This window comes from Colossoma macropomum, unplaced genomic scaffold (assembly GCF_904425465.1).
Source record: "Colossoma macropomum unplaced genomic scaffold, Colossoma_macropomum, whole genome shotgun sequence".
NCBI classification, from domain to species: Eukaryota; Metazoa; Chordata; class Actinopteri; order Characiformes; family Serrasalmidae; genus Colossoma; species Colossoma macropomum.
The window spans coordinates 1691007-1718437 of record NW_023495965.1 but is presented as its reverse complement, the minus strand read 5'-3'; the positions used below and the strand labels follow the sequence as shown (position 1 = coordinate 1718437).

At 45.5% G+C, this 27431-nt stretch overlaps 1 protein-coding gene across 1 annotated transcript; it reads left to right on the top strand.

The window, feature by feature from the left end:
• Positions 1 to 145: 145 nt before the first annotated feature.
• LOC118803802 (UDP-glucuronosyltransferase 1-6-like) lies at positions 146 to 27357 on the top strand. The gene is given in 6 exon segments (XM_036564306.1): positions 146 to 1330; positions 20451 to 20582; positions 21709 to 21732; positions 21734 to 21797; positions 25463 to 25682; positions 26425 to 27357. Coding segments are annotated over 6 exon segments (1767 nt in total). The 5' UTR covers positions 146 to 283; the 3' UTR covers positions 26705 to 27357.
• The last annotated feature ends 74 nt before the right edge of the window (positions 27358 to 27431 follow it).

The following is a 27431-nucleotide window of genomic DNA, read 5'->3' as shown; positions in this document are numbered from 1 at the left end:
CTTGCTCTGTCTCTCTCTCTCTCTCTCTGCTCTCTCTCTCTCTCTCTCTCTCTCTCTCTCTCTCACACACACACACACTCTTTCTCCTCCCCCTGTTCCCCCTCCTCCCCCGACTAGGTCAGTCTGTGCACTTTGGTCACTCACGTTTCCACTGCCGGAAAAAAATCATCAGCCCTAACAACTTCCTGACCCTTGACTGAAGTCCGGACACTCAGTGAGAAACAGAGAGACATAATTTGAACAGAGAGACATAATTTGTGTAGTGAGCAACAATCTTGGAAAAATGACCTGGAAGTATGCAGTATTTTTGGGACTTGGGATGTTCCTGTGGTCTGCTCTGGGGGACCAGATTGGAGCTAGTTGGACTGAGGGAACTAGTCAAACAGAGGGGCCTATGGAACCTTGGGGAGCTGGGGGCACTAAAGGAACTAGAACTGACGGGACTGAAGACACTGGGGGCGCTGGAAGAACTGGAGGAGCTGGACAAATTGGCGGAGCTGAGGGAGCTGGAGAAGCTGGGGGAACTGGAGGAACTGGTTTGACTGGCAGGCTGTTGGTGGTGCCGATGGATGGTAGTCACTGGACTGGGCTGAAGGCCGTGGCAGAGGACCTGGGCCGCAGGGGCCACACGGTGGTGGTAGTGATGCCAGAGATCAGTATTCGTTTGGACTCTGGTAAACACTACATTACCAAAACGTTCCCTGTACCGTATGGACGAAAAGCACTTGAGGAGCTGCAGACCCGTAATGTTGAGGTCATGCAGAGCACACCACTGCCCCTACTGGAGAGAATCAGCACTCGAATCAGCAACCTAAAAAAGTTTGTAGCCTACCAGCGGGACACCAGTGAGGCACTGCTGTTCAACCAGGACCTGATGGACTTTCTGAGGGAGCAGAAATTCGATGCTGTGCTAACCAGTCCAGCCGTGCCAACTGGAGCCATTCTGGCCTACAATCTGTCTCTGCCTGCAGTCTACATGCTCCGGGGTTTACCCTGCGGAATGGACGCCACAGCCACGGCCTGCCCTGACCCTCCCTCCTACGTCCCGCGCTTCTTCACCAAGAACTCTGACCACATGTGCTGGAGCGAGCGGGTGCTGAACGTGTTGGTGAACATGGTGGAGCCAGTGCTGTGTAAGGTGTTGTACTGGTTATTTGAGGATCTGGCGTCACGCCTGATGCACAGGTCCGTCAGCTTGGTGGAGATCCTGAATTCCGGAGCGCTGTGGCTGCTGAGGTACGACTTCACTTTGGAGTTCCCCAAACCGCTCATGCCCAACATGGTGCTGATTGGTGGACTGAACTGTGCCATCATGAGACCCCTCAGCCCGGTGAGTCCTGCAGACAAACACCCAGTCAGTCGGAACCTTTACTTCAAATTAATAAAGCTCGTTTATGTCTCGTATATTTAATCTCTGCACTCAAAGTCCATATTTTATTTGGAGATTCTGTGAAGATTTTAACACCAGGCTGTTTTAGAACACGTCGTAATCTCTGCAGATATAATGTTCTCAATAGTTACTAAAGAATTTGGACACTGCAAATCATTGCAATTCATCTGATCATGTTTAATAAACATGTTTATACAATATAACATTAAATAAAGAAACCAGTGGACTGCCTCGAATTTGATCCTTATATTTTAATTTTCTTTACTGATTTTCACCAAAAAACGTTTTTCACAAACTACCCAGCTACCCCCCCACCGTCCACCCACAATGTACTAACCCTACAAACATGTGGCAGTGACTATAAATAAATAAATACATACATACATACATACATACAATCAGTGTAAACTATGTCACTAAACCAGATAGCCCATCAGGTTTCACTGTCCTATTCAAGCAAAACACTGTAGTCATTAATGAATTCCAGAACAGGCTCCCAGGATCTGATCTCGTATCAGCTTTTCAAACTTAATACTAGCTAAAATTTCCCAGATCCACCTATCCTGTTTTGGAGAGGAGGCACACTTAAGGACAATAGCCCATTTTGCTAGCAAGGCAGTAAAGGCAATAACCTTTTGCATCAAGTTTGATTTTTAATTAACCAAATAGTGTTTTACTCACACAGAAAGCAAACTATCAGTTTGTTTAAAGTCATAAAGTCTTACAATAGCAGAGTCCATCTTTCAAAACAAGTCCATAAAGAGTTCAAGGGTGTTCTCACACTAGGCGATCTGTACTGTGCTGTGTGTACGTTACTAATCACCTTCACAGCTTTCGAAACAAACGCGTTCAAACACAGTTAAATAAAGGGGATGTATTTATAGCTGCTGTTCACCCTTTTGTCCACAAGGTGTCATTGATGTAAAAGGGTTTTAAAAGATTAAAGCTTCGCTGCTTCAGAAAGATTCATTTACCCATCACTGCTAAAAACGGCCAAACAAAGCAGTTTAAGAAAAACGCTGATCTCGCCCAGCTGCTTCTCTTCATCCAAGAAAAAGTGAGATCTTCTTCTGAAGCTCCAAGATAATCCATGTATTCCAAAAACATGATGAAAAAATGAGAGAGAAAAAGGAGAAATTCCATTCTTTTTGGGCTGATATCAAGCTTCCAGACAAACCTTCCTCCAGTCTTTCTTCTCCACCTCCACTTCCTTTTCCAGGTAGAATCTGTATTCAATGTCCTGTTTAAACAGGAACTGGCAGAATAAATAGATCAAAACAAACGAGAGGACGTTGAATAAAGTGGGACAGCTGCGCTTTATGAAGCTGCAGCCGTCTAATAACTCGTGTCCATGTGTAAAGCTCAGATATTAATGTATCAGTGACGCAGAATCTCATAAAATACCCTCACAGCTGTCCACTTTACCCCAAACGCCCGAGAGTCGGTCAGTGTTGAGCAGATTCTGACTGTGATTACAGTGTTGCTCTAAATGAATGTTTACGCTGTTTATTATTGTGCAGTTTCTGTAAAATCAGAGAAACAGAACTGAATTTAAACTCTGCACCTCTGAGTTATTAAAGGAGGAGTACACCGGTTAGAGCTCACTGGTCAGCACTACGGCTACTCTGAGCGCTGATTGGTCGGCACTACTGCTATTGAGTGCTGATTGGTCAGCACTACTGCTACTGAGCGCTGATTGGTCAGAATTACTGCTACTGAGAGCTGATTGGTCAGCACTACTGCTATTGAGCGCTGATTGGTCAGCACTACTGCTACTGAGAGCTGATTGGTCAGCACTACTGCTATTGAGCACTGATTGGTCAGCACTACTGCTACTGAGAGCTGACTGGTCGGCATTACTGCTACAGAGCGCTGATTGGCCGGCATTACTGCTACTGAGCGCTGATTGGTCGGCATTACTGCTACTGAGAGCTGATTGGTTGGCATTACTGCTATTGAGTGCTGATTGGTCAGCACTACTGCTACTGAGCGCTGATTGGTCAGAATTACTGCTACTGAGAGCTGATTGGTCAGCACTACTGCTATTGAGCGCTGATTGGTCAGCACTACTGCTACTGAGAGCTGATTGGTCAGCACTACTGCTATTGAGCACTGATTGGTCAGCACTACTGCTACTGAGAGCTGACTGGTCAGCACTACTGCTACTGAGAGCTGATTGGTCGGCATTACTGCTACAGAGCGCTGATTGGCCGGCATTACTGCTACTGAGCGCTGATTGGTCGGCATTACTGCTACTGAGAGCTGATTGGTCGGCATTACTGCTGCTGAGCACTGATTGGTCGGCATTACTGCTGCTGAGCGCTGATTGGTCGGCATTACTGCTACTGAGCGCTGATTGGTCGGCATTACTGCTACTGAGCACTGATTGGTTGGCGAGCACAGAGGCTTATTGGCGGTTTGCGCTCAATGACGTCATGAACATACATGAGGCACCATTTTAACCTTCTATAACTCGAGTTTAAAAGCTCTTAAAAATAAAGCAGCAGTGTTAAAGTGTTTTATGCTGCTCTGTGTTCAGGAAATGAATGAATTCTTTTACATTAAAAGTTTAAATATTTATGAACTATGATTTTGCTCAATTGCTCCATATAACCAGTGTAATTCCAGAGAACTTGTAGAGAGGAGAATTATCACTGTAATGTCTTGGGGTTTCTCTAACTCTAGAGGGCGCTCCCGAGTGAGTCGAAATGAATGGGTTAAGATGGAGCATTTGAGTAAAATCATAGTTTATAAATATTAACTCTGTTTAGAGATGCTCCATTATGAATGTCATTCATGCACATTAAATGCCTGCTTTAATAATGTTCAATTACAGTTATTATTCTAAGACTTTACAGTCAGTGTTTAATAAACGCCTGATCCAAATCTATAAGTTACATCATAACTTATTATAACTATATTTCATCCTTATGTACAGTGTCCATTACTGAGTGTCTCTCAGAATGTGTTTCACAACATCTGCAGAGCACATTTAATCTGAGGGGGATATTTACCCTAAAAACTGGATCAATAACAACAGATCCAGTAATAATGTGTCTGAGTTGATCAATAAAGCAATCATTTTATGATTTTAAACGTAATCGTTTTAATTACAGTAATAAAGCTATTGTGTTACTTTTTTATTTATTTATTTTGTTTTGTTTTTATATTATTTTTAATTCGAGTAAACGTAAACAATCCTACTGATAAATACTGCATGCTCTGCTCGTCGCTGATTGGGTGAAAACCCGCGGCCGTTCCGCCTTTTTTGAACCCTTTCTTTCCGTAGTTCCAGCGCTGTTTGGCGTTGTTTTCGGTCAGCGGACCGCGAGTTTGAGGAAGAACTGAGCTGAACAGCTGAACGTGGTCGAGGCTCTTTCACACCTGCTGTTTTGGTTCAGACCAAACAAGGTAGGCGTGACGGCCCCTCAGCTCTTTAGACCACTTTAGTAGAAGTTCTATGTTGCGGCATTTGTGTATATATATATGTAGTTGGGTTTTACAGTGTGTGTGTATATATATATATATATATATATATTATATATATATATATATATATATACACTGTAAAACTGCACATCTTAAAGAAAGAATTAAGTTAACACAACTTAAATACTACAGAAAGTTGGAGTAACTTAATCTGAAAAATTCAAACTAACTCAAAAGTGAATTGTTGAGATGGTAACTCAGTCATTTTAAGTAAGATCGTTTTTTTTAGCATATTTGTGAGTTAAGATAACTTAATTTAAATGTGTTATGTTCACTATTTTTATTTAAGTTGACAATAAATGCAAACAGTCTAATAATATGTTGTTTTTAAAGACTTAATAATTTAGTGTTGTTTTCCCTTTTCTGACTATATATGCACATTTATGATGATTGACTGTTTACTCCATGTACTAGTCCTGGGTATAGTCTATTCAGAATTAGCTAAAAGTGAAAAAAAGTGTTAAAAGTGTTAAAAGTGATGGACGCCAGGCACATGAAATAGTCCTGATGTCGCACAAGCGCAATGTGTTCTAAAATTTTGTAGCTAAAACATCAGTTGATTCAGTGTTTGAGTGTTGAACGGCAGTCAATTCAGTTTACAATTACTTAGTTGTATTGAGTTAGTACAACTATAAAAGTCCAAAATACTCATTTTAAAATCAACTAAATGAATGGAGTTCAATTAACTCAATTTACATATGTTTATATAACAAGAGACAAGAGATGTTTTGTTCATACTCAGTTTAGAGAGTTATTTAACTTTAAACGTTATTTAACCATTTAAGGCAATCGGTTGCCTCAAACCATTTGAGGTTGACTTAACTCATCAACTCATCAGGTTTTACAGTATGTATATATATATATATATATATATATATATATATATATATATACATACATACACACACACATTATGTTGTAGTTAATCTCTCTGACTTTTCATCAAATACTCTACACCCAGCATATTTAACATGTCTTGAAACACATGAAGTGCACTTCACCCTAATTAACCTTCCTCCTGTAAAGCAGCCAACAACCATCAGAGGTGAAGTCTTGACTGAACAAACACTTCAGCAGTGACTGAAATCCTTGCACCACTGCGCCCAGAGAGAGAGAGACAGCTGAGGAGCTGAGGAACAATGAGGAGATCCGTGGTGTGTTTGGGGCTCAGTGTGCTGCTGTGTTCCGCTCTGGGGGAAATAAAGACCTCAGGTGGAACTGAAAGAGCCGTAGAACCTGATGGAACTGGAGGGACTGAAGGAAGTGGTGGAAATGGGAGGATTGGAGAAACTAGGGAAACTGGTTGGACTGGCAGGCTGTTGGTGGTGCCAGTGGATGGCAGCCACTGGACTGGGCTGAAGGCTGTGGCTGAGGATTTGGGCCGCAGGGGCCACACGGTGGTGGTAGTGATGCCAGAGGTCAGTATGCGTTTGGACTCCGGTAAACACTACATTACCAAAACGTTCCCTGTACCGTATGGACGAAAAGCACTTGAGGAGCTGCAGACCCGTAATGTTGAGGTCATGCAGAGCACACCACTGCCCCTACTGGAGAGAATCAGCACTCGAATCAGCAACCTAAAAAAGTTTGTAGCCTACCAGCGGGACACCAGTGAGGCACTGCTGTTCAACCAGGACCTGATGGACTTTCTGAGGGAGCAGAAATTCGATGCTGTGCTAACCAGTCCAGCCGTGCCAACTGGAGCCATTCTGGCCTACAATCTGTCTCTGCCTGCAGTCTACATGCTCCGGGGTCTACCCTGCGGAATGGACGCCACAGCCACGGCCTGCCCTGACCCTCCCTCCTACGTCCCGCGCTTCTTCACCAAGAACTCTGACCACATGTGCTGGAGCGAGCGGGTGCTGAACGTGTTGGTGAACATGGTGGAGCCAGTGCTGTGTAAGGTGTTGTACTGGTTATTTGAGGATCTGGCGTCACGCCTGATGCACAGGTCCGTCAGCTTGGTGGAGATCCTGAATTCCGGAGCGCTGTGGCTGCTGAGGTACGACTTCACTTTGGAGTTCCCCAAACCGCTCATGCCCAACATGGTGCTGATTGGTGGACTGAACTGTGCCATCACGAGACCCCTCAGCCCGGTGAGTCCTGCAGACAAACACCCAGTCAGTCGGAACCTTTACTTCAAATTAATAAAGCTCGTTTATGTCTCGTATATTTAATCTCTGCGCTCAAAGTCCGTATTTTATTTGGAGATTCTGTGAAGATTTTAACACCATTTTAATCTCTGCATACAGTTTTGGAATGGAGGCGTTGGTCTGTCATCACACTAAAATTGCATCAGCATGAAATGTTCTCAATAGTTACTGACAAATCTGGACACTGCAAATTAGTGCAATTCGTTCAATCATGTTTATTTAATAAACATGTTAATATAATATTTAGTAAGGAAAACAGTGAACTGCCTCAAATTTGATTCCTCATTAACAAAATAGCACCTGCTGTATTTCACTGTCCGACTGCGGTGGAGATCTTTAGGTCAGATTAGCCAGATTATCTGTGTCTCATAGCATTTCATAATATTCTTATTATTCATTCGTCTCTGTAGGATGTGTTCAGTGTCTTTGTAGGATGTCCTACCATCTCAGTCTCAGCAGCGTTCCGCAGTTTTCTGATCTGTAGTGTGGTTTTGGTTCTATGTAAAGGTGTGAGAACACTGAAGCAGGACAGCATCAAGAGTCTGCGCGGTTCTACTTTTCATTACAGTTCAGGATATTAATCAGTGCAGTTAATGAGACTGACCTCCACGCTGGTTTTAGGCCTCACAGACGAGTTTATTAACAGAACATGATCAACTCAAATCTCATAACTGAGTGAATATTATGATGAGGCGTTACAGATGAAGTAAACAAGCTGAATTCCACACTGAGAGCATTACCTAAGATCACCGGGGAGATATACAGACACGGGGAGAGAGAGAGAGAGGGAGAGAGAGAGGTGTTAGGAGGAGAGAGACAGAGAGAGAGAGAGATGGGGTAGAGAGAGAGAGAGAGGTAGGAGTAGAGAGAGAGAGACTGGACTGGTAGGAAAGACAGAGAGAGAGAGGTGTGGGGGTAGAGACAGAGAGAGACTGGTGAGAGAGAGAGAGAGGTGTGGGGGTAGAGAGAGAGAGAGGGAGAGAGAGACTGGACTGGTAGGAAAGACAGAGAGAGAGGTGTGGGGGTAGAGAGAGAGAGGTGTGAGGGTAGAGAGAGAGAGAGGTGTGAGGGTAGAGAGAGAGAGGTGTGAGGGTAGAGAGAGAGAGAGGTGTGAGGGTAGAGAGAGAGAGGTGTTAGGGTAGAGAGAGAGAGAGGTGTTAGGGGAGAGAGAGAGAGGTGTGAGGGTAGAGAGAGAGAGAGGTGTGAGGATAGAGAGAGAGAGGTGTGAGGGTAGAGAGAGAGAAGTGTTAGGGGAGAGAGAGAGAAAGGTGTTAGGCGAGAGAGAGAGAAAGGTGTTAGGGGAGAGAGAGAGAAAGGTGTTAGGGGAGAGAGAGAGGTGTGAGGGTAGAGAGAGAGAGAGGTGTGAGGGTAGAGAGAGAGGTGTGAGGGTAGAGAGAGAGAGAGGTGTGAGGATAGAGAGAGAGAGAGGTGTAAGAGTAGAGAGAGAGAGAGAGGTGTTAGGGGAGAGAGAGAGAAAGGTGTTAGGGGAGAGAGAGAGAGGTGTGTGAGGGTAGAGAGAGAGAGGTGTGAGGGTAGAGAGAGAAAGAGAGGTGTGAGGGTAGAGAGAGAGAGAGGTGTGAGGATAGAGAGAGAGAGGTGTGAGGGTAGAGAGAGAGAGAGAGAGGTGTGAGGATAGAGAGAGAGAGGTGTAAGGGGAGAGAGAGAAAGGTGTTAGAGGAGAGAGAGAAAGGTGTGAGGGTAGAGAGAGAGGTGTGAGGGTAGAGAGAGAGAGAGAGAGGTGTAAGGGTAGAGAGAGAGAGGTGTTAGGGGAGAGAGAGAAAGGTGTTAGGGGAGAGAGAGAGAGAGGTGTGAGGGTAGAGAGAGAGAGAGGTGTGATGGTAGAGAGAGAGAGGTGTTAGGGTAGAGAGAGAGAGAGAGGTGTAAGGGTAGAGAGAGAGAGAGGTGTGATGGTAGAGAGAGAGAGGTGTAAGGGTAGAGAGAGAGAGGTGTGAGGGTAGAGAGAGATAGAGGTGTGAGGGTAGAGAGAGAGATGTGAGGGTAGAGAGAGAGAGAGAGGTGTTAGGGTAGAGAGAGAGAAGTGTGAGGGTAGAGAGAGAGAGGTGTAAGGGTAGAGAGAGAGAGAGGTGTTAGGGTAGAGAGAGAGGTGTAAGGGTAGAGAGAGAGAGAGGTGTTAGGGTAGAGAGAGAGGTGTAAGGGTAGAGAGAGAGAGAGAGATGTGAGGGTAGAAAGAGAGAGAGGTGTGAGGGTAGAGAGAGAGAGAGATGTGAGGGTAGAGAGAGAGAGAGAGGTGTTAGGGTAGAGAGAGAGAGAGAGATGTGAGGGTAGAAAGAGAGAGAGGTGTGAGGGTAGAGAGAGAGAGAGATGTGAGGGTAGAGAGAGAGAGAGAGGTGTTAGGGTAGAGAGAGAGAGAGGTGTAAGGGTAGAGAGAGAGAGGTGTGAGGGTAGAGAGAGAGAGGTGTAAGGGTAGAGAGAGAGAGAGGTGTAAGGGTAGAGAGAGAGAGAGGTGTGAGGGTAGAGAGAGAGGTGTAAGGGTAGAGAGAGAGAGAGGTGTGATGGTAGAGAGAGAGAGGTGTGAGGGTAGAGAGAGAGAGAGAGAGAGAGAGAGAGGTGTGATGGTAGAGAGAGAGAGGTGTGAGGGTAGAGAGAGAGAGAGAGAGAGAGAGAGAGAGAGAGGTGTGATGGTAGAGAGAGAGAGGTGTGAGGGTAGAGAGAGAGAGAGAGAGAGAGAGAGAGAGAGAGAGAGAGGTGTGATGGTAGAGAGAGAGAGGTGTGAGGGTATAGAGAGAGAGAGAGAGAGAGAGAGAGAGATGTGAGGGTAGGAAGAGATAGAGGTGTGAGGGTAGAGAGAGAGATGTGAGGGTAGAGAGAGAGAGGTGTTAGGGTAGAGAGAGAGAGTGAGGTGTAAGGGTAGAGAGAGAGAGAGGTGTTAGGGTAGAGAGAGAGAGAGAGGTGTAAGGGTAGAGAGAGAGAGAGGTGTGAGGGTAGAGAGAGAGAGGTGTAAGGGTAGAGAGAGAGAGAGGTGTTAGGGTAGAGAGAGAGAGGTGTAAGGGTAGAGAGAGAGAGAGGTGTTAGGGTAGAGAGAGAGAGAGAGAGGTGTTAGGGTAGAGAGAGAAAGGTGTTAGGGGAGAGAGAGAGGTATTAGGGGGGAGAGAGAGAGGTGTTAGAGGACAGAGAGAAAGAGGTGTGAGGGTAGAGAGAGAGAGAGAGGTGTGAGGGGAGAGAGAGAGGTGGGGGTAGAGAGAGAGAGAGGTGGGGGTAGAGAGAGAGAGACTTCCTGTCTGTTATAAAACTACACACAACATTCAATGTGTTTTGTTTTATTCATTCATATACGTTTATATTATTAATTGATATTAACATTTTCTTCTTTAATTATCCAATATTTAATCTTGATTTAATTTTTTGATTTATTATTCTTTTATTTATATATATATTATATATATATATATCATAATATATATAATATATATACAATATATATTTATAATTAATTTTGATATAAGATCATTTTTGTTATGCTTTGACAATACAAATGTACATTTGAACTTGACTGGACTGGTAGGAAAGACAGAGAGAGAGGTGTGGGGGTAGAGAGAGAGAGAGAGAGAGAGAGAGAGAGAGAGACTTTTGACTTTTAAACCCTTTTAATCAACCATTGTCCACATACTAAGAGGGGTCACAAACAGCTCAGAATAAAATCACAAACAGAACAAAGAAAGAAAAGCAAATAAAGCAAAACCCAGCTCAGCTGAGCTGCAGAGATCAGTTCACACATTCAACACAAACATCGGGTCATCGGGTCCACAAAGCAACCCCCCTCCCCCCGTTCAGCAAAGAAATAATTCACATTGTCAATAAGAGTGTAGTAGGTAAATTCAACAAGGAGTCGCTTCATGATCAATCCCCTGACCATCAGAACCGGGTCAGTACCCCCACGGTTCTCTATTCTGTTCCTCCTAGTACACCAGATAGCTAACTTAGCAGCACCATACAAAAAATTCAAAAGAACTACCGTGTGTCTTTTTGAAACGGTGTACTTTGGACCATAAATAAATGAAACCTGATCAAAAGAGCCTAAAAACTTCAAACCCCATTCCTTAATTAAACCCATAATGGGGCCCAAGCGTGCACAGTGAGGAGAGCTTCTCCTGACCCTCCTGCCAGTTTTGCATCTCCGGATCTCTCAATCCTGTCACCAGTTCAGGAAACACAGGCTCTTCACTCTGGCACTGGTCTACAGGGGTCATGTCCAGGTAGTCCCGCACAGGAGAAGACAGGTCGGACTTCAGCCTATTCAGCATCTGTAGCGCCAGTCGCACTGACCTGAAGCCACCCATCTCCGCCAGCTGTGCTCCTGACACCCAGTCCACACCTCTCCGTAAGTGGCGGACTTTGGAGATGCCACTTTCCAGCAGGGCCACTCTCAGAGCCCCTGAAACCTGGCTCAGCGCTAGAAACACCGGGTTAAAAAACAGAGGCTCTTCAAAAATCCACATAGACGGTGTAGCACCACTGTCCCTAGAAAATGAGAAGAGCTGCCATGCCTCCACAGCAGCTGAGTAAAAGGCAGTCAGTCCACCTAAATCCACTGCTCTCAAAGAAAGGGAGAACAGGTGTCTGTCCAGGCCCCGTCTTCCAGCAGCCCTCAGGAGAGCACAGGCAACATCCATCCAGCTGTGACGGCCATGATACAGCAACCGCTGCACCGCCTGCAGACGCAGAACAGCCACTCTGGACCGAATGTCTATTAGTCCCTGTCCTCCCTCCTGCACAGGAAGATACAGGACTGCAGCTCTCAGCCAGTGCTGTCCATTCCAGAAAAAGCTCACCAGTGCCTTCTGGACATCGTGGGTCAGTTGTCCTGGTGGATTAAGGACAGTGAACTTGTGCCACAAAGCAGATGCAATGAGGTTGTTTGCGACCAGGACTCGACCCCTATAGGATAGCCGGGGTAGCATCCAAGACCATTTTGACAACCTGGTACGGACTTTCTCCACTAGCCCTTCCCAGTTCCTAGCCTTTGCTTCATCAGTGCCCAACCATACCCCTAAAAACTTTGCCCTGTCCTACTCCACTGAACCCCACCTGGAAGTGAAGGTAATGTAAAATTCCTACTACTAGCACCACATCAAAGAGTCATGTCGTATTATCACAGTAATGTCATCTGCATATGCAGAGACCTTAATTAGACTGTTGTTATCAGTCTGTAGACCTGCCAGTCTTTTCCGAAATAAACTGAGTAAGGGCTCAACTGCGACTGAGTACAGCTGTCCAGACAATGGGCAGCCCTGCCTAATCCCCCTGCGCACTAGAACAGGGACACTCAAACCCCCTCTCACCTTAATTAGACAAGAGGCGCCTGTGTACAACAACCTGACCCAAGACATAAAAACATTCCCAAACTCGAAAGCCGTCAGAGTATCAAACAGATAGTTATGATCTACATGATCAAAAGCCTTCTCTAGATCAAGGGAGACTAAACCAACTCCAATTCAAACATTTTACCATAATCAAATAAATCTCTGATTAAAAACAGATTATCATAAATAGATCTTTCTGGTCTGATCTTCATTTACCAGCATTCCCAGAACTCTTTTCAGTCTATTTGCAATACAGCGTGACAGAATCTTATGATCTGAGCATAGAAGTGACACTGGTCTCCAATTCTTCAGGAGACAGAGGTCTCCCTCCTTTGGTATGAGAGATAAAACGGCACGCTGACAGCTTTTCGGAAGCATTAAAACTAGCCAGCAGAACTTCAAACAAGTCCCTCCCGATGATCCCCCAGAACGCCTTATAAAAGTCGACTGGCAAACCATCCACACCAGGCGCTCGCCCGGAATTGAGCTGAGAAACAGCCTTGGTGACTTCATCAAAGGTCAATGGACTGTCCATTTCCTGCTTGTGTTGTTCATTCAGCTGAGGCAGGTCTTCAAGCAGGACCCGGGAACACCGCTGATCCAGGGCACTGGCCGCAAGCAGTTCAGAGTAAAACCTTACAGCCAGCCTCCTCACCTCAACTGGGTCTGTTGTGACTGTACCGTCATCTCTACGAACTGACAGCAATGTCTTAATGTGGGTGGAAGACTTTTCCAAGTTAAAAAAGAAAGCCGTGGGAGCGTCCATATCCTTCACAGACAGGAACCTGGATCTGACCAAAGCTCCCTTTGCCTTCTCATACAAAATGTCACTCAGCTCCTGTAACTTCATTGTGAGCTCTGTCCGCAAATCAGAAACATTTTGATTTATCATTTCATTGTGTATCCGTGTAATGTCTCAGTCCAAAGCACCAACTGCATTTCTCAGTTTGGAAGTGGAATAAGATGTAAAATCTTGACAGAATAACTTAATCTGAGCCTTCCCCACTTCCCACCATTGCATTAGACTCTCAAACTCTTGTTTTTTTTCAACCCACTCCCCCAAAAAGTTTAAAATTTTCACAAAACCCTTTATCTTGTAAAAGTCTCAGGAGTGAGAAATGTAAAAGAAAATTCCACGGTACACAAGTGGTGATCCGAGAAAGAAGTGGGCTGAATACTGGACTGATTTACCATTTTCCGCGCACCCTTCGAGACATAAAATCTATCCAAGCGTGCTGCATAAACTCCCCCTTCAACAATTTTAACCCAAGAATACTGTTTCACAGAAGGGTATTTTTCCCGCCATACATCTATTAAATCAAAATGGGACACAGTGTTGGCCAGAGTAAGAGCAGATTGAGGGTGTGGCTCTTCTCCATTTCTGTCTTTAACAAAGTCTAACTTGCAGTTCCAATCCCCTCCCAACACCACAGTGTCCTCTGGGGGGAGTGACTGCAACAACTGGTTCAGTCTAATAAACAGCTCATTTCTATCTGGTCCCCTGTTTGGGGCATACACATTTATAAAAACAAAGACATGGTCATAGACCTTTGCCTTCAGCATTAGTAAGCGTCCCGCTACAACCTCCTTAACAGACAGTACATTAACCATAGCTGATTGTGAGAACAGGATGGCAACACCAGCACTGACATTTGACCCGTGACTCAGAAAAAACTCCCCCTCCCACCATAAACCCCATTCAGAAGCTGTATTATCATCACTGTGAGTTTCTTGTAAGAAACACACATTTAACTTTTTTAGACTACAAAGTTCAGAAAAGAGGGCCTGTTTACGTCTGTCCCTGAACCCATTAACATTTAAGGAGCCTACCCTTAAAACCCCCATATAGACAGGGAAAAGTGAGCGAAAGCGGTAAAGCAGAAAACAGGCTGAGAAAGCAGGAAAAACCTTCCCCCTACGTGCACTGTGCTCATACATTGTCCTGGTCCAAAACGGGTTGCACGCCCATCTTTACACATTTTGCCTTTCTGATTGCGGTTATATGCTTTTTTAAACGGAACCGCTTCTGCTTTGGGAGAATGTCATAACCAACACTCTTCTGCACCTTCAATGCCGAACACACAAATCTATCCAAGTCGGGGAAAAAGTCTCTTACATCTACAGACTTACCTTTGGTTTCATCTAAGAAAGAGTTAATCTGATCAACAGAGTATAATATCTCACTGCTGTACTGACTTCCTCCCACATCAGACACCTCAGACATCCTGTCCTCCTCCATACCCTCCTCCTGAGACACAGGTAAACCTGACTGAGCATCACTCACTAGCTCAGATTCCTGCTCTTCAGCACTGCTCCCCCCTATCTTCAGTCCAGCCTGCACCTGATCACCAGCCTCACCAGTTACCAGAGCACCCACCTGACCCCTCACCCCATCATCAACCACTCTTTCACCATGGTCAGCCTGCTGCTGAACACCCACATCATCTGAAAACTTGTTCATCAAGCGCTCACTCACCTCCTGTCCACGCTCTGTTCCTGACGCTGCAGTAGTGGATGAACCCTCACCTGGCTCCTCAGGAGCGTTACTCTCAGTACCCCCCTCCGGGGCCCCTCGTTTCTGCTGCAGTGGAGGCCCGGTTCTCCTGCACGCTCCTCCGCTCATTTAACGGACACTCAAACCGTTTATGCTTAACGCTCCCGCACTTAAAGCACTTCAGATCGTCTGAGCTGGCGTACACCATATATGACCCGTCACCATGAGACACACGGAACACGGCCTCGGGTGTTTTATCCGCGCTATTTAGGAACATAAACACCTGCCTCCTGAAGGACAGGACATGCTTCAGTGCCGCGTTCTTACAGCCCAGCGGAATCGACCTAATCTCACTCGCTAACTTTCCAAAGTGATTCAGCTCCTTGGCGATCAGTTCATTTGAGATGAAAGGAGGAATATTGGAGACGGTGACCTTCGTTGCCGGCGTCACTAACGGAGACACCGGCACAAAAGTCTCCAACACCCAGATTCCCCCTTCCACCAGTTCATTCACTAAACGCGCCTCCTTCACAAACACCACTACTGCTTTATTCATTCTAGATGCAGAGCAGATTTGGTCGTAACCAACTTTCTCCCCCACCGCGAGCAGCACGTCCTTGACTGCTGCTTCAGCCGGCGGGACACACCAGAACCCGTTCGAGCGGGAGAGAGACGGCGTCCCCCCCGAAAGGCGAGACGCCATGACTCACCCACTCGCCGCCCTTGGCGGTTAAAACGGCCTACAGTGAAGAGTGACCAGTCAGAAATATAGAAAACCCCCAAAACCAGGGAAAAACTAGGAAAAAGAAAAGACACACTCTCCTTCACACACACCACCGCTCACTCACACACACTCGCCAACGCTCCGCCCACTCCCAGCATGCAGCAGAGAGAGAGAGATTGGACTGGTAGGAAAGACAGAGAGAGAGAGAGGTGTGGGAGTAGAGAGAGAAACTGGTGAGAGAGAGAGAGACAGACTGGACTGGTAGGAAAGACAGAGAGAGAGAGGTGTGGGGGTAGAGAGAGAGAGACTGGACTGGTAGGAAAGACAGAGAGAGAGGTGTGGGGGTAGAGAGAGAGAGACTGGACTGGTAGGAAAGACAGAGAGAGAGAGGTGTGGGGGTAGAGAGAGAGAGAGAGGTGTGAGGGGAGAGAGAGAGGTGTGAGGGTAGAGAGAGAGGTGTGAGGGTAGAGAGAGAGAGGTGTGAGGGTAGAGAGAGAGGTGTGAGGGGAGAGAGAGAGGTGTGAGGGTAGAGAGAGAGAGGTGTGAGGGTAGAGAGAGAGAGAGAGGTGTGAGGGTAGAGAGAGAGACAGAGAGGTGTTAGGGGAGAGAGAGAGGTGTGAGGGTAGAGAGAGAGGTGTGAGGGTAGAGAGAGAGAGGTGTGAGGGTAGAGAGAGAGAGAGAGAGAGAGAGTGCTCTGCAGTGACTCTGAGAAACTGCCGTACGTGTTGGGAGAGAAGAGCGAGCTGACCACACACGCAGCGAGATACATGACCGCCTGTCACAACCTGAAGGATTATTATATATTTATGAAATTTGTCTTGACTCTTATTTTCCCTTTTTTTTTTTTTTTGCTTACTAATAACCCTGTAAATAACATATTTTCTAGTGTTCTATTATGATCTAGTATATCATCTTTTTCTTATTTTTATGTGTTTCTTATTAACTGCTTTGGCAACAGTGTATTTCATTACATTCATGCCAATAAAGCACTATCGAACTTGAACTTGAACATGAACTTGAGAGAGAGAGGTGTTAGAGGAGAGAGAGAGAGAGAGAGAGAGAGAGAATGAATCCTCTCTGCTGTCCTGAAGTGCATGGAGCAGCTATGGAGAATTCAATAAAGAGTCATCAGAATTGTGACGTCCATCAGCCCGGTCATCCTTTACACGACCGCCGTCCTCCCAATAAGGGACAGAGAACCGGGCGTCTCCTGCTGTCACTTGTGCACGCAAGAACTAAGAAACTGAGAAACTCCGCTGTTCCATCAGGCGGTTTAGTTCACTGCAGTGTGAATATGGATCTGTGTATATGTTCATATATATTTATTATTTTAAATGTTTTGTAGTGTTTATTATGTGTTCTGCAAAACTGGATCATTGGATTGTGAGTCAGAGTGTTTTAAATAAACTAAACTAACTTTCTGAAACACCAGTAAACGTTGGAAATTTGCTGACAGACTGATTGAACATGGTTAAACAGGCTGATCTGCTGTTACTCTTCAAAATACACAGTGAGCTTTTCGGCTGAGGGGAATTCCAGCTTCACATTTCACTGCAGAGCCTGAAACCGTGAAGCTGGAGTCGCTCAGAGTCTCTCAGATCACATACCAGCCTGTGTGTGTGTGTGTGTGTGTGTGTGTGTGTGTGTGTGTGTTTGGGGGTGGGTGGGTGTATGAACAGGAAGCAGGGGCACTCTCTTTCTCACGCGAGCACGGTGGAGGAGCTGCAAGAGGTCAGTGGAGTGCAGAGGGGGGCGGGGTTTGGGTGAGCTGGGGGAGGAGCTTTTTTACTTTGCCTGTTTGAAGGCCAGTGAGCTGAGACACCTGCAAACACAGCAGCTAATCATGATAATAATAATGGCGTCTGTGTGTTTTTCTCCTGGCTGTATTTGATCTAAGTGGACCATTTGACTGTCTGTACTGTAACAGCCCCGAGACCGTCTCCAGAGACTTCAGCAGCTTTGACCACCCAGCACCTGATCACCTGATCACCCTTGTTTCCTCTCTCTGTTACTCTTTCCTTTCCTCTCTCTCTCATCTCTCTTCATCACTCTTTTCTTTCCTCTCCTTTCTTTCCCTGTCTCTCCCGTCCTTTCTTTCTCTTCTTTCTCTCTGTCTCTCCTTCCCTCTCCCTGTCTCTAGATCTCTTCTCTCTGTTATTTCCTCTCTTTCCTCTCTATATTCTCTGTCTCTCTCACAGACACTTTGAGACTCCCTCCTCCTTGCTCCTCCCTCACTCTCTCCCCCTCCCTCCCTCTCTCTCTGAGCTGCTCTCTCTGCATTCTGGCTCAGTTAGTGTTAGCTGAGTTATGGGGTGGCCGGTTTGCCGGTGGGTCCGGGGGCTCTTGCTGTGGGCGTGTGTGTGTGTGTCCAGCGCTGGCGGGCCGGGTGCTGGTGGTGCCGGTGGAGGGGAGCCACTGGCTGAGTATGAAGGTACTGGTGTCAGAGCTGGCCCGGCGGGGGCACCAAGTCCTGCTGCTGGTCCCAGAAACCAGCGTTCTGCTGGAGGGGTCCGAGCTGATCCGCACGCAGACCTTCCCCGTCCCCTACGGCCACGAGGAGCTCTCCTCCAGTATGAAGGGGATGCAGCAGGGCTCCTTCCAGCGCTCCCCGCCGCTGATGGACCTCATGCTGAATGTTCAGACGCTGCTGCTCTTCACGCGGACGCAGGTCAGAGGCTGCGAGGCTCTGCTGTACAACCAGACTCTGATGGAGAAACTGAAGCAGGAAGGTTTTGATCTGGTGCTGACTGACCCCTTCCTGCCCTGTGGCACCATCCTAGCCACCGTCTTGCGCCTCCCGTCCGTCTTCTTCCTGCGAGGGTTGCCCTGTGGACTAGACGCTCTGGCTGCTCAGTGCCCCGCCCCTCCCTCCTATGTACCCAGATTTGGCATGACCGTCACTGCTCATCTGACCTTTCCCCAGCGCCTGCAGAACTACCTGCAGAGCATCGTGGAGCTGCTGCTCTGTCGGATCATGTACAGCAGCTTCGATGAGCTGGCCGCGCGCTACCTGGACAAAGACGTGACGTATCGGGAGCTGCTGGGCAACGGCGCCATCTTTCTGCTCCGATACGACTTTACGTTTGAGTTCCCCAAACCTGGCATGCCGAACATGGTCTACATCGGAGGGATCAACTGCAAAGAAAGTTCACCCCTTACTGCTGTAAGTGAATCGTTAGTGCTGCAGGATAGTTACGCAGGACAGTGACAGGACAGCTCTGCTGGACAGGATAGTTACGCAGGACAGCTCTGCAGGACAGGACAGTTATGCAGGACAGTGACACAGGACAGGACAGTTATGCAGGACAGTGACACAGGACAGCTCTGCTGGACAGGACAGTGACACAGGACAGCTCTGCAGAACAGGACAGTGACACAGGACAGGGCAGTTACGCAGGACAGGACAGTTATGCAGGACAGTGACACAGGACAGCTCTGCTGGACAGGACAGTGACACAGGACAGCTCCGCAGGACAGGACAGTTATGCAGGACAGTGACACAGGACAGCTCTGCAGAACAGGACAGTGACACAGGACAGCTCTGCAGAACAGGACAGTTGCGCAGGACAGTGACACAGGACAGGACAGTTATGCAGGACAGTGACACAGGACAGGACAGTTATGCAGGACAGTGACACAGGACAGCTCTGCTGGACAGGACAGTGACACAGGACAGCTCCGCAGGACAGGACAGTTATGTAGGACAGTAACACAGGACCGCTCTGCAGGACAGGATAGTTATGCAGGATATTAACACCAGATGGTTATGCAGAATTTTGATGCAGGACAGTTACACAGGACAGTCAAGCAGGACTGTAATACAGGATAGTTATACCACATAGTTATGCTGGACAGTCGTGCAGGACAGTTATGCAAGACAGGACAGTTATGCAGGACAGTGACACAGGACAGTGACACAGGACAGCTCTGCTGGACAGGACAGCTCCGCAGGACAGAACAATTATGCAGGACAGTGACACAGGACAGGATAGTTATGCAGGATATTAACACCAGATGGTTATGCAGAATTTTGATGCAGGACAGTTACACAGGACAGTCAAGCAGGACTGTAATACAGGACAGTTATACCACATAGTTATACTGGACAGTCATGCAGGACAGTTATGCTGGACAGTCATGCAGGACGATTATACAGGATAGTTATGCTGGATACAGGTTACATAGGAAGGTATGTAAACACCATCGGGTGAATAACTCACTCCCAGGACAGTGTGTGGATCTGTGCGCTGTGGAGCTGCAGTGTGTTTTCTGAGCACAGCTGATTTTGGTTTGTGTGGTTAAAAGTGTTTCTTTCTAATTCAGAAACACTAAAAGGAGGCGAGTTCCTCATTCGCGCCTCACAGCAGGCGGCGTGTTCTTTTGGCCTGATAGTTGAACTGCAGCCAAAACAGCCCATAGTAATCTGACTCCTCAATGTAGGGCGGTTGTTGTGGTAACTGTGTGTGTGTGTGTGTGAGTGTGTGTGTGTTTCCTGCTCTTCCACTTTTGGGGTGAAAACTGAGGAACTCCAGCAGGTTTTCCGGTGTTTGTGCTGCAGACAGTCCTGTTGTTTCTGAATCAGCAGTTTTGTGATCTAGTTTCTGAGAACAGAGAACCGTCTATACGGTTCTTTATGCACATTTTACCTCCTCAAAGGCTGAAGTTTTCAGCTTCTGCATCTCTGTTTCTGTTTTGTCTGATGCTTTTTCTCCTGAGGAATTTTAGGAGAATCATCTTTAAGCCATCCAAGATCAACTGTCCATCAAAAAACTGACCTCAGGGTCACATGACTGTGAAAGCCTCTTCATCTCTGTGCTGATAGTTTGCGCTGAAGTGTGTGTCTGTTGTTTAAAAAGCTGATGGTCTTTCCTCGTTGCAGGAGGTGGAGGAGTTTGTGGAAGGGTCTGGAGAACACGGCCTCGTGGTGTTTACGCTCGGCTCACTGGTGCCTTCGATGCCGACAGAAAAAGCCTCCATCTTCTTCCAGGCCTTCAGCCGGATCCCTCAGAGAGTAAGAGCACCGTTCCATCAGTGCATGTAGACAAAACACCAGATAAAAACACAGCTTAGAGCTTTAACTGCAGGAGGAACCGCCTGAATGTTCTGCTGAACGACGTTAACGCTGGTAAAACTGGGATCAGGGCAGGAACAGATTAGATTAAATTAAATGTGATTTCTCACTGATGATTTCGCCTGATCCTGATCCTGGTCCTGGTCCTGACTCTGCTGAACACAGGAAATGTTAAACAGATGTGAAGCGGACGTTGGGCTTAGGACTTCCTGGACACACATAACGAAGCGCTGCAGTCTGTTTCACTGCGAGCTGAGATCCTCTCGCTGGTGACGTACAGTCGCACGCAAAGGGTTAAACAGCTCTGATCAAATTCTGTCTTGTTAACTTTCTAAGTAAAAATGTTATCTTTACACATTTATATGGAACTATGAACACTCAAAGAACCATTTGCATGATTAAAGGGTTCTCTGCATGATAAAATGGTTCTTCAGACTGATGGAGAATGTGTTGTATATGGTTCTGTATAGCATCAAGCTTGTAATACTATCAGAACCCTATATGATGCTCTATAGAACCGTATACAACACATTTTCTATTAAGCCAAAGAATCTTTTCACCATGCAGAGAAACATTGAAGCATGGAATGGTTCTATATAGAACTAGGAGTAGCCTTTACTGTGAATCCCTGAAGAACCATCTTTTTTAAGAGTGTAGAAAACAAACTTAAATATGCCATTTTTCTGCAAAATATTAACTCGTTAGTTTGTAACATATTGGAAAAAATCAGATACAGCAGGTGCCTTAACTTTTTCACAGGCCACATTTTATGATGAACTAAATTAAATATAAACAGTAATTGTGTATTAAAGGTGCAGCAGTGAGTCTCTGCAGACGACGCGTTCGCTTACATACTCTCAGAAGATCAGCAAAAATATGGAACTTGACCAAAACGTTTGTGTACGATTGTAAGTTCTTTCTTAATAAGAATAATGTGTGGCCACTACTTACTAAAGCTTGGACTGAATTCATTATCTCATTCCCACACATTGTCACAGGCGACGTTTCTTAGGCAGGAACCGGGGAGCGTCTGGAGATCTCATGTGTTTATTGATCTGCTCCTCAGGTTTTGTGGAGATACACAGGGAGACGTTCCTGATCAGGTTCCTGATAACGTGAAGCTGATGGAGTGGCTTCCTCAGAACGACCTCCTGGGTGAGTCTCTCACATTAAGGTCACCCCAGTGTCCAGCTGCCCCAGCTGTGCGTAAGTTAAGACGTAGGCTAAGTGTTTACTAAGATCAGGTTTATCATCTCTAAATCAGAACGAGCTGCACCACAAACTAGTTTAACACCGAGTTTAATAGTTACTAAATATTTACACCCACCAAGCCGGTGTGAGTTTTGGGGAAACCGTCAGAAACACAAACAGACCAAAAACATGACTTTTTAAACTTTTTAAACTAAGCTAAAACTCTAAACTCTGTATCTGTAGCTCTAATCGTCAGCCTGGTTTAGACTCATGAAGCTGAAGGCCCACAGCTCCAGCTCAGAGACTCAGCAGCCCAGTCGGCTACACTGAGGCTGCTGTTGTGTCGGTTATCCAGAACCGGCGTTTAAAAAGCCGCGTATTTGGTTTCTCAGTGAAATATTAAAGAATAGACGGTCAGCAGCTGTAGATCATCAGTCTATTCAGGTTAACCTGGACACATCGTTCTCTTCTAGACTGGATATTCAGTCAGAGCAGCTGCCGCTGTGTTTCCATGGCAGCAGGTTTACTGATCGGTTCTGATCATGTTATCGTCGTATTTAAGCGACTCACTAGTGTAACTAACTAGTTAGGATGTTTGTGTGATGCTGTTTTCTTATCTGGAGTTCATGATGAGATTATGAAGTTAGGAACTGTTATTCTGGAATAGCTCCTGTCCGAAATTCAGTCTGTACTGAAGTCGTCATGGAGACCAAACAGATCAGATTTCAGAAGTTTCTGTCATACGGCTCCAGGTTTCTGTTCTCCTTCACTAAATCTCTGCGATCAGTAATCTTCTTCTATCACTGCTACGCTGATGACTTCGTCCACCTGCAGAATCTCAGCGGAGCTCTCTGACTGTCTAATATCTCTTCATGGATGAAGACCTAAAACTCCTAAAACACCTGAAACACCTAAAACAGGGCTAAAAACCTCATGGACAACCAGCATCACATAACATCTACCACCAGATCCTTCAGCATCCTACATCACAGGTAACAGAGTCAGGAGGCTCCCTGAGATGTCGGCGCCCCTCCACTCCACCGTCAGCAAACCTGAGTGAGTGCGTGAGCAGCGGGACGACGGCACCAACACTCCCAGTTTACCATAACACTCCATGACCATGAACCCCAGATCTGCACCTTTTATCTAACAGGGAAAACTAATTACCAAAGGCTCCACTAAACAAGTGGGTTTTAGCCTAGACTTAAACACTGAGGCTGAGTCTGAGTCCCGAACACTGACTGGAAGATTATTCCAAAGCTGGGGGGCTTTGTATGAGAAGCTCCGCCCCCTGATGTAGCTTTATTAATTCTAGGTACTAATAGTGAGCAGCACCTTGTGATCTAAGTAGGCGTGATGGTTCATAGTGAGAGAGAAGGTCACTCAGGTACTGAGGGGCGAGTCCGTTTAGGGCTTTATAGGTCAGTAAGAGAATTTTATAATCAGTGCGAAATTTAACTGGTAACCAGTGTAAGGTTGATAAAACTGGGCTGATGTGGTTGAACTTTCTGGTTCTTGTAAGAACTCTGGCTGCAGCGTTCTGGACTGGCTGAAGCTCGTTAAGGCTTTTGCTGGGACATCCAGCCAGCAGGGCATTACAGTAATCTAGCCTTGAAGTAATAAATGCATGAACTAACTTTTCTGCATCCTGTAGATGCATTTATTAATTTAGCAATATTGCGGAGATGCAGGAAGGCTGTTCTAGTAATATTAGTTATATGTGCGTCGAAGGACAGATCAGGGTCTATAATGACACCAAGATTTTTACAGATAAACCTGATACAACTGAGAAGCTATTACGTTTAAGTGTTAAATTAGACAGTTTGTTTTTAGCTGCTTTTGGACCAAGAAGCAGAACCTCCGTTTTATCTGAGTTAAGAAGGGAGAAAGTTACTCGACATCCAGTCCTTTATGTCTTTTATACAGTCCTCAATCTTGCTAAGTTGAAGTTTATCATCTGGTTTGGCTGATTTATATAACTGTGGAAATCTATACCGTGTTTACTGATAATGGTGCCCAGTGGTAGCATATATAATGTGAATAATACAGGTCCTAAAACAGAGCTTTGTGGAACACCATACTTTACTTTTGCAAGAACAGACAATTCACTGTTTACATTTACAAACTGACAGCGATTAGTCAACAACAATTAACCTGAACCCAGAACAGCCCCATCACAGCTTAATCATCATATCAGTTTATTACATTTAGATTTTCTCCAGTCCAGTTGAATTGACTTGGCTTATAGATGAAAAGCTTTTAGTGTAGACGTTACCATGACAACATCCATGCTGTTTTCATCCATGTTTTTTTCATGATATACGCTGGGAGTGTTTTTTTAAACACTGAAGAAATATCAGTGCTGTATTATGATTATTATCTTTATTAGAGAAATATAAATTAACATTATACATCAGCTGTTATTCTTTTAAAACTATGTCTGAAACTGTTACAAATGGATGCCGTCGCTGTTCAAAGAAAAACACACATCTCTGGAATTCTAACTTTACAGCAGGTGGCAAAAACGGTCTTAACTTTCAGTTTATTGTAACAAGATTTGATTGTTTATTTTGGAGCATTTCTATTGGTCCATTCATCACAACAGCTTCACAGAATGTGAAGGACAACTGGCGTTTTGAGTTTGGAATGAAACTCATCTGCATCAATAAAACAGCCCCGTATCCGAAAAACAGGTGGAGCTCTGTCTCTGCACCTCCAGCGTGGATTCAGCGTGAATGTGTTTCTGTTTATTTGTGGAGTTGTAGCAGAACGTCAGCCAGAAGAACGAGTGAACATTATTATTGAACCACGATGGAACGCAGTGTTCAAACACATTCACAGCGGTCAGGGCGGTTGAGCTGCTCGCGGCGTATGCAAATCAGTAAAAACTACACAGAGCGGAAGGAGATCACAGCTGCTCCACACACCCTCCATGAAGCTAATGAATGAACTAATGAAGCTCTGGAGGACATTTTTACATCATCACTGCTCACGCTGTACTGGAGGGTTTGGAACACCTGCACTCTGTAAACACTCTGTAAACACATGTGAAGTCAGTAAATGAGAAAGACAGAATTCTTCATGATGATCCAGCGCAGAAATCCAGTTCAGACTCTTCCTGAATCTGTAGAGTCGCCCTTTCCATTCCATCTTATCACGAGATCAAACGAGACTCACATCCGGAGTTATGAGCCTATGAAGAGGGGCTGAGATACACGTCATCTGCCTCTCACCATGTGGAGCTGGTGGATTCGTGTACATTCTGTGTGAAACTGACCAATGGACACTCAGGAAATCACTAAGGACTGACCATCACGCCGGAAACCCTTCATTCTTCATTCAGTCCACATCGGAGACTCGTGTGAAACGGCGTTCAGAGAGTTTACAGCTGCTCAACCTGCTGCAGCGGTTTTGGAAAGTAGTGATGAAGATAACGGAGCATTTAGATATGAAACATATGAGGGTCATGATATATGAAGAGCCTTTATAGGAGAGTTTAAGATCACGAGAATGAGCTCAGACCACAGAGGGTTAAGTAACCTGATAGACTAATTATTCACCGTCTGACTAAACCTTGAAATCATTACCGTGACGTTTATGTTTGAACGTTGATTATTGTTTGATCTAAGGTCACCCCAAAACCCGAGCCTTCATCACCCATGGTGGAACTCATGGCATCTACGAGGGCATCTGCCACGGCGTTCCCATGGTGATGGTGCCACTCTTCGGTGACCAGGGGGACAACGCCCACCGGGTGGCGAGTCGAGGAGTGGGCGTGGTCCTAGACATACGTGAGATCACGGCAGAGATGCTGATCGACGCCCTCAACACCGTCATCAACGACACCAGGCAAGTTAATCAGTAACAAACACAAATATTCAGCAGATAGAAAGAAGAGCGTGAATGAAACGGCGCAAGTTACAGACAGAAAGAGTGATTCAGAGTGGTTCAGATGTCTTTACAGTGGTGGTGATAGGAACCAGGGGTCGCCATGACTACAACACAAATATAGACATTTTATTTACTATCCAGAACCACCAGTGAACCTACACGAGTCTTCTGAGTTTATATGGAATGTTGATGATGAAAATAGTGGAAAATCTGAAATAATAAGTTTTCTTTGGGGACTATTTTGCCTCACAGCGCCCTGCATGTATCCCTCCACCATGAATGGAGTTTAAGTTCTCTAAACTATCATAAAACAGCGTCTCAGTCATCAGGCAGTGAATTCATAACCATTTCATGTAGGAACTTTCTGTGAGGGAGCTTTTAGAGGTGGACGTCTGGTTCCTATCACCACCACTGTGAACAGCTCTGACTCAGTAAGTTTATCTAGAACAGAGAACCACTCTGAACCACTCTGATTACATCTCAACTATTTATTATGCATAAAAAACATGATTTAAAAAACTTATTCTTAAATATCATGTGCTGTTAACTGTTTGTTGTCTAATGCTCTCCTCTGTTGCTTTTTGTCTTTGTAATCATCATCGTCATATTTCTCCTCATCTGTCTCTCTCTCTCTCACTCACTCTCTCTTCTTATTTTCGGTCTCTCTGTCTCCCTCTCTCTCCCTCTCTCTCCCCTGTAGGTATAAGGAGAAGATGACAAAGCTCTCTGCTGTCCATAAAGACCGGCCCATAGAGCCTCTGGACCTGGCAGTCTATTGGACAGAGTTTGTAATGAGACACAAAGGGGCGGAGCATCTGCGGCCTGCGGCTCATGACCTTAACTGGTTCCAGTATCACAGCCTGGATGTTATAGGCTTCCTGCTGGTTGTCGTGGTGATTGTAGTCGTAGCGCTGATGAAATGCTGCTTGTTGTGTTTCCGAAGATGCAGCAGGAAATCAGAGAAGAGGAAGAACGACTGACCGAACACCTCAATAAATCCTATCCCCCCAACCCTAAACCCCTAATCACTCACCCCTATCCCCTCAACCCTATCCCCATCCCCTACCCCTAACCCTTAAACCCTATCCCCTCAACCCTAACCCCTACTCCTAACCCCCTAACCACTCAGTTTTGAGTACACTTACTGTCTGCTGAATAAGACGATGAATAACGTGATGTTTTATAAGATTAATGTTTAATTCATTCAAAAAATACTGAGTGTCTTACTTTTGTGATTATTCAATGTAAACTGTGTGAATATTATTAATTTGACAGAGACTTACGGGTAAATGCAGCTATGAGAAATCATGTTACAGTCTGAGTCGGTTTTAATTACCTCATTGTTCCTGTTTTTCCATCAGTTCTGCTCATGAATAACATTTCTGACGTTATTGTGTTGCTGAAGTTTAGGGCTGCAAATATTTCCATGTGTTTTTTATTTTAACCTTGAAGAAACGAAGGATAAATGACACGGTCACAATCACACTGAAATCAGTAAAGCTAATGCTAAAGCTAACAACTCACTGAACTACTTTCCACACGTCCTCAACCTGAACTGCTTTACAGGCGCATCAGAGAAAAAGCTCCATCTAAAGCTGTTTAACCTGCACTGTTTACATTAATAAACATGAAAAGAACAAACTGCTCCGTTCCTTTACAGTGGTGGTGATAGGAACCAGGGGTCGCCATGACTACAACACAAATATA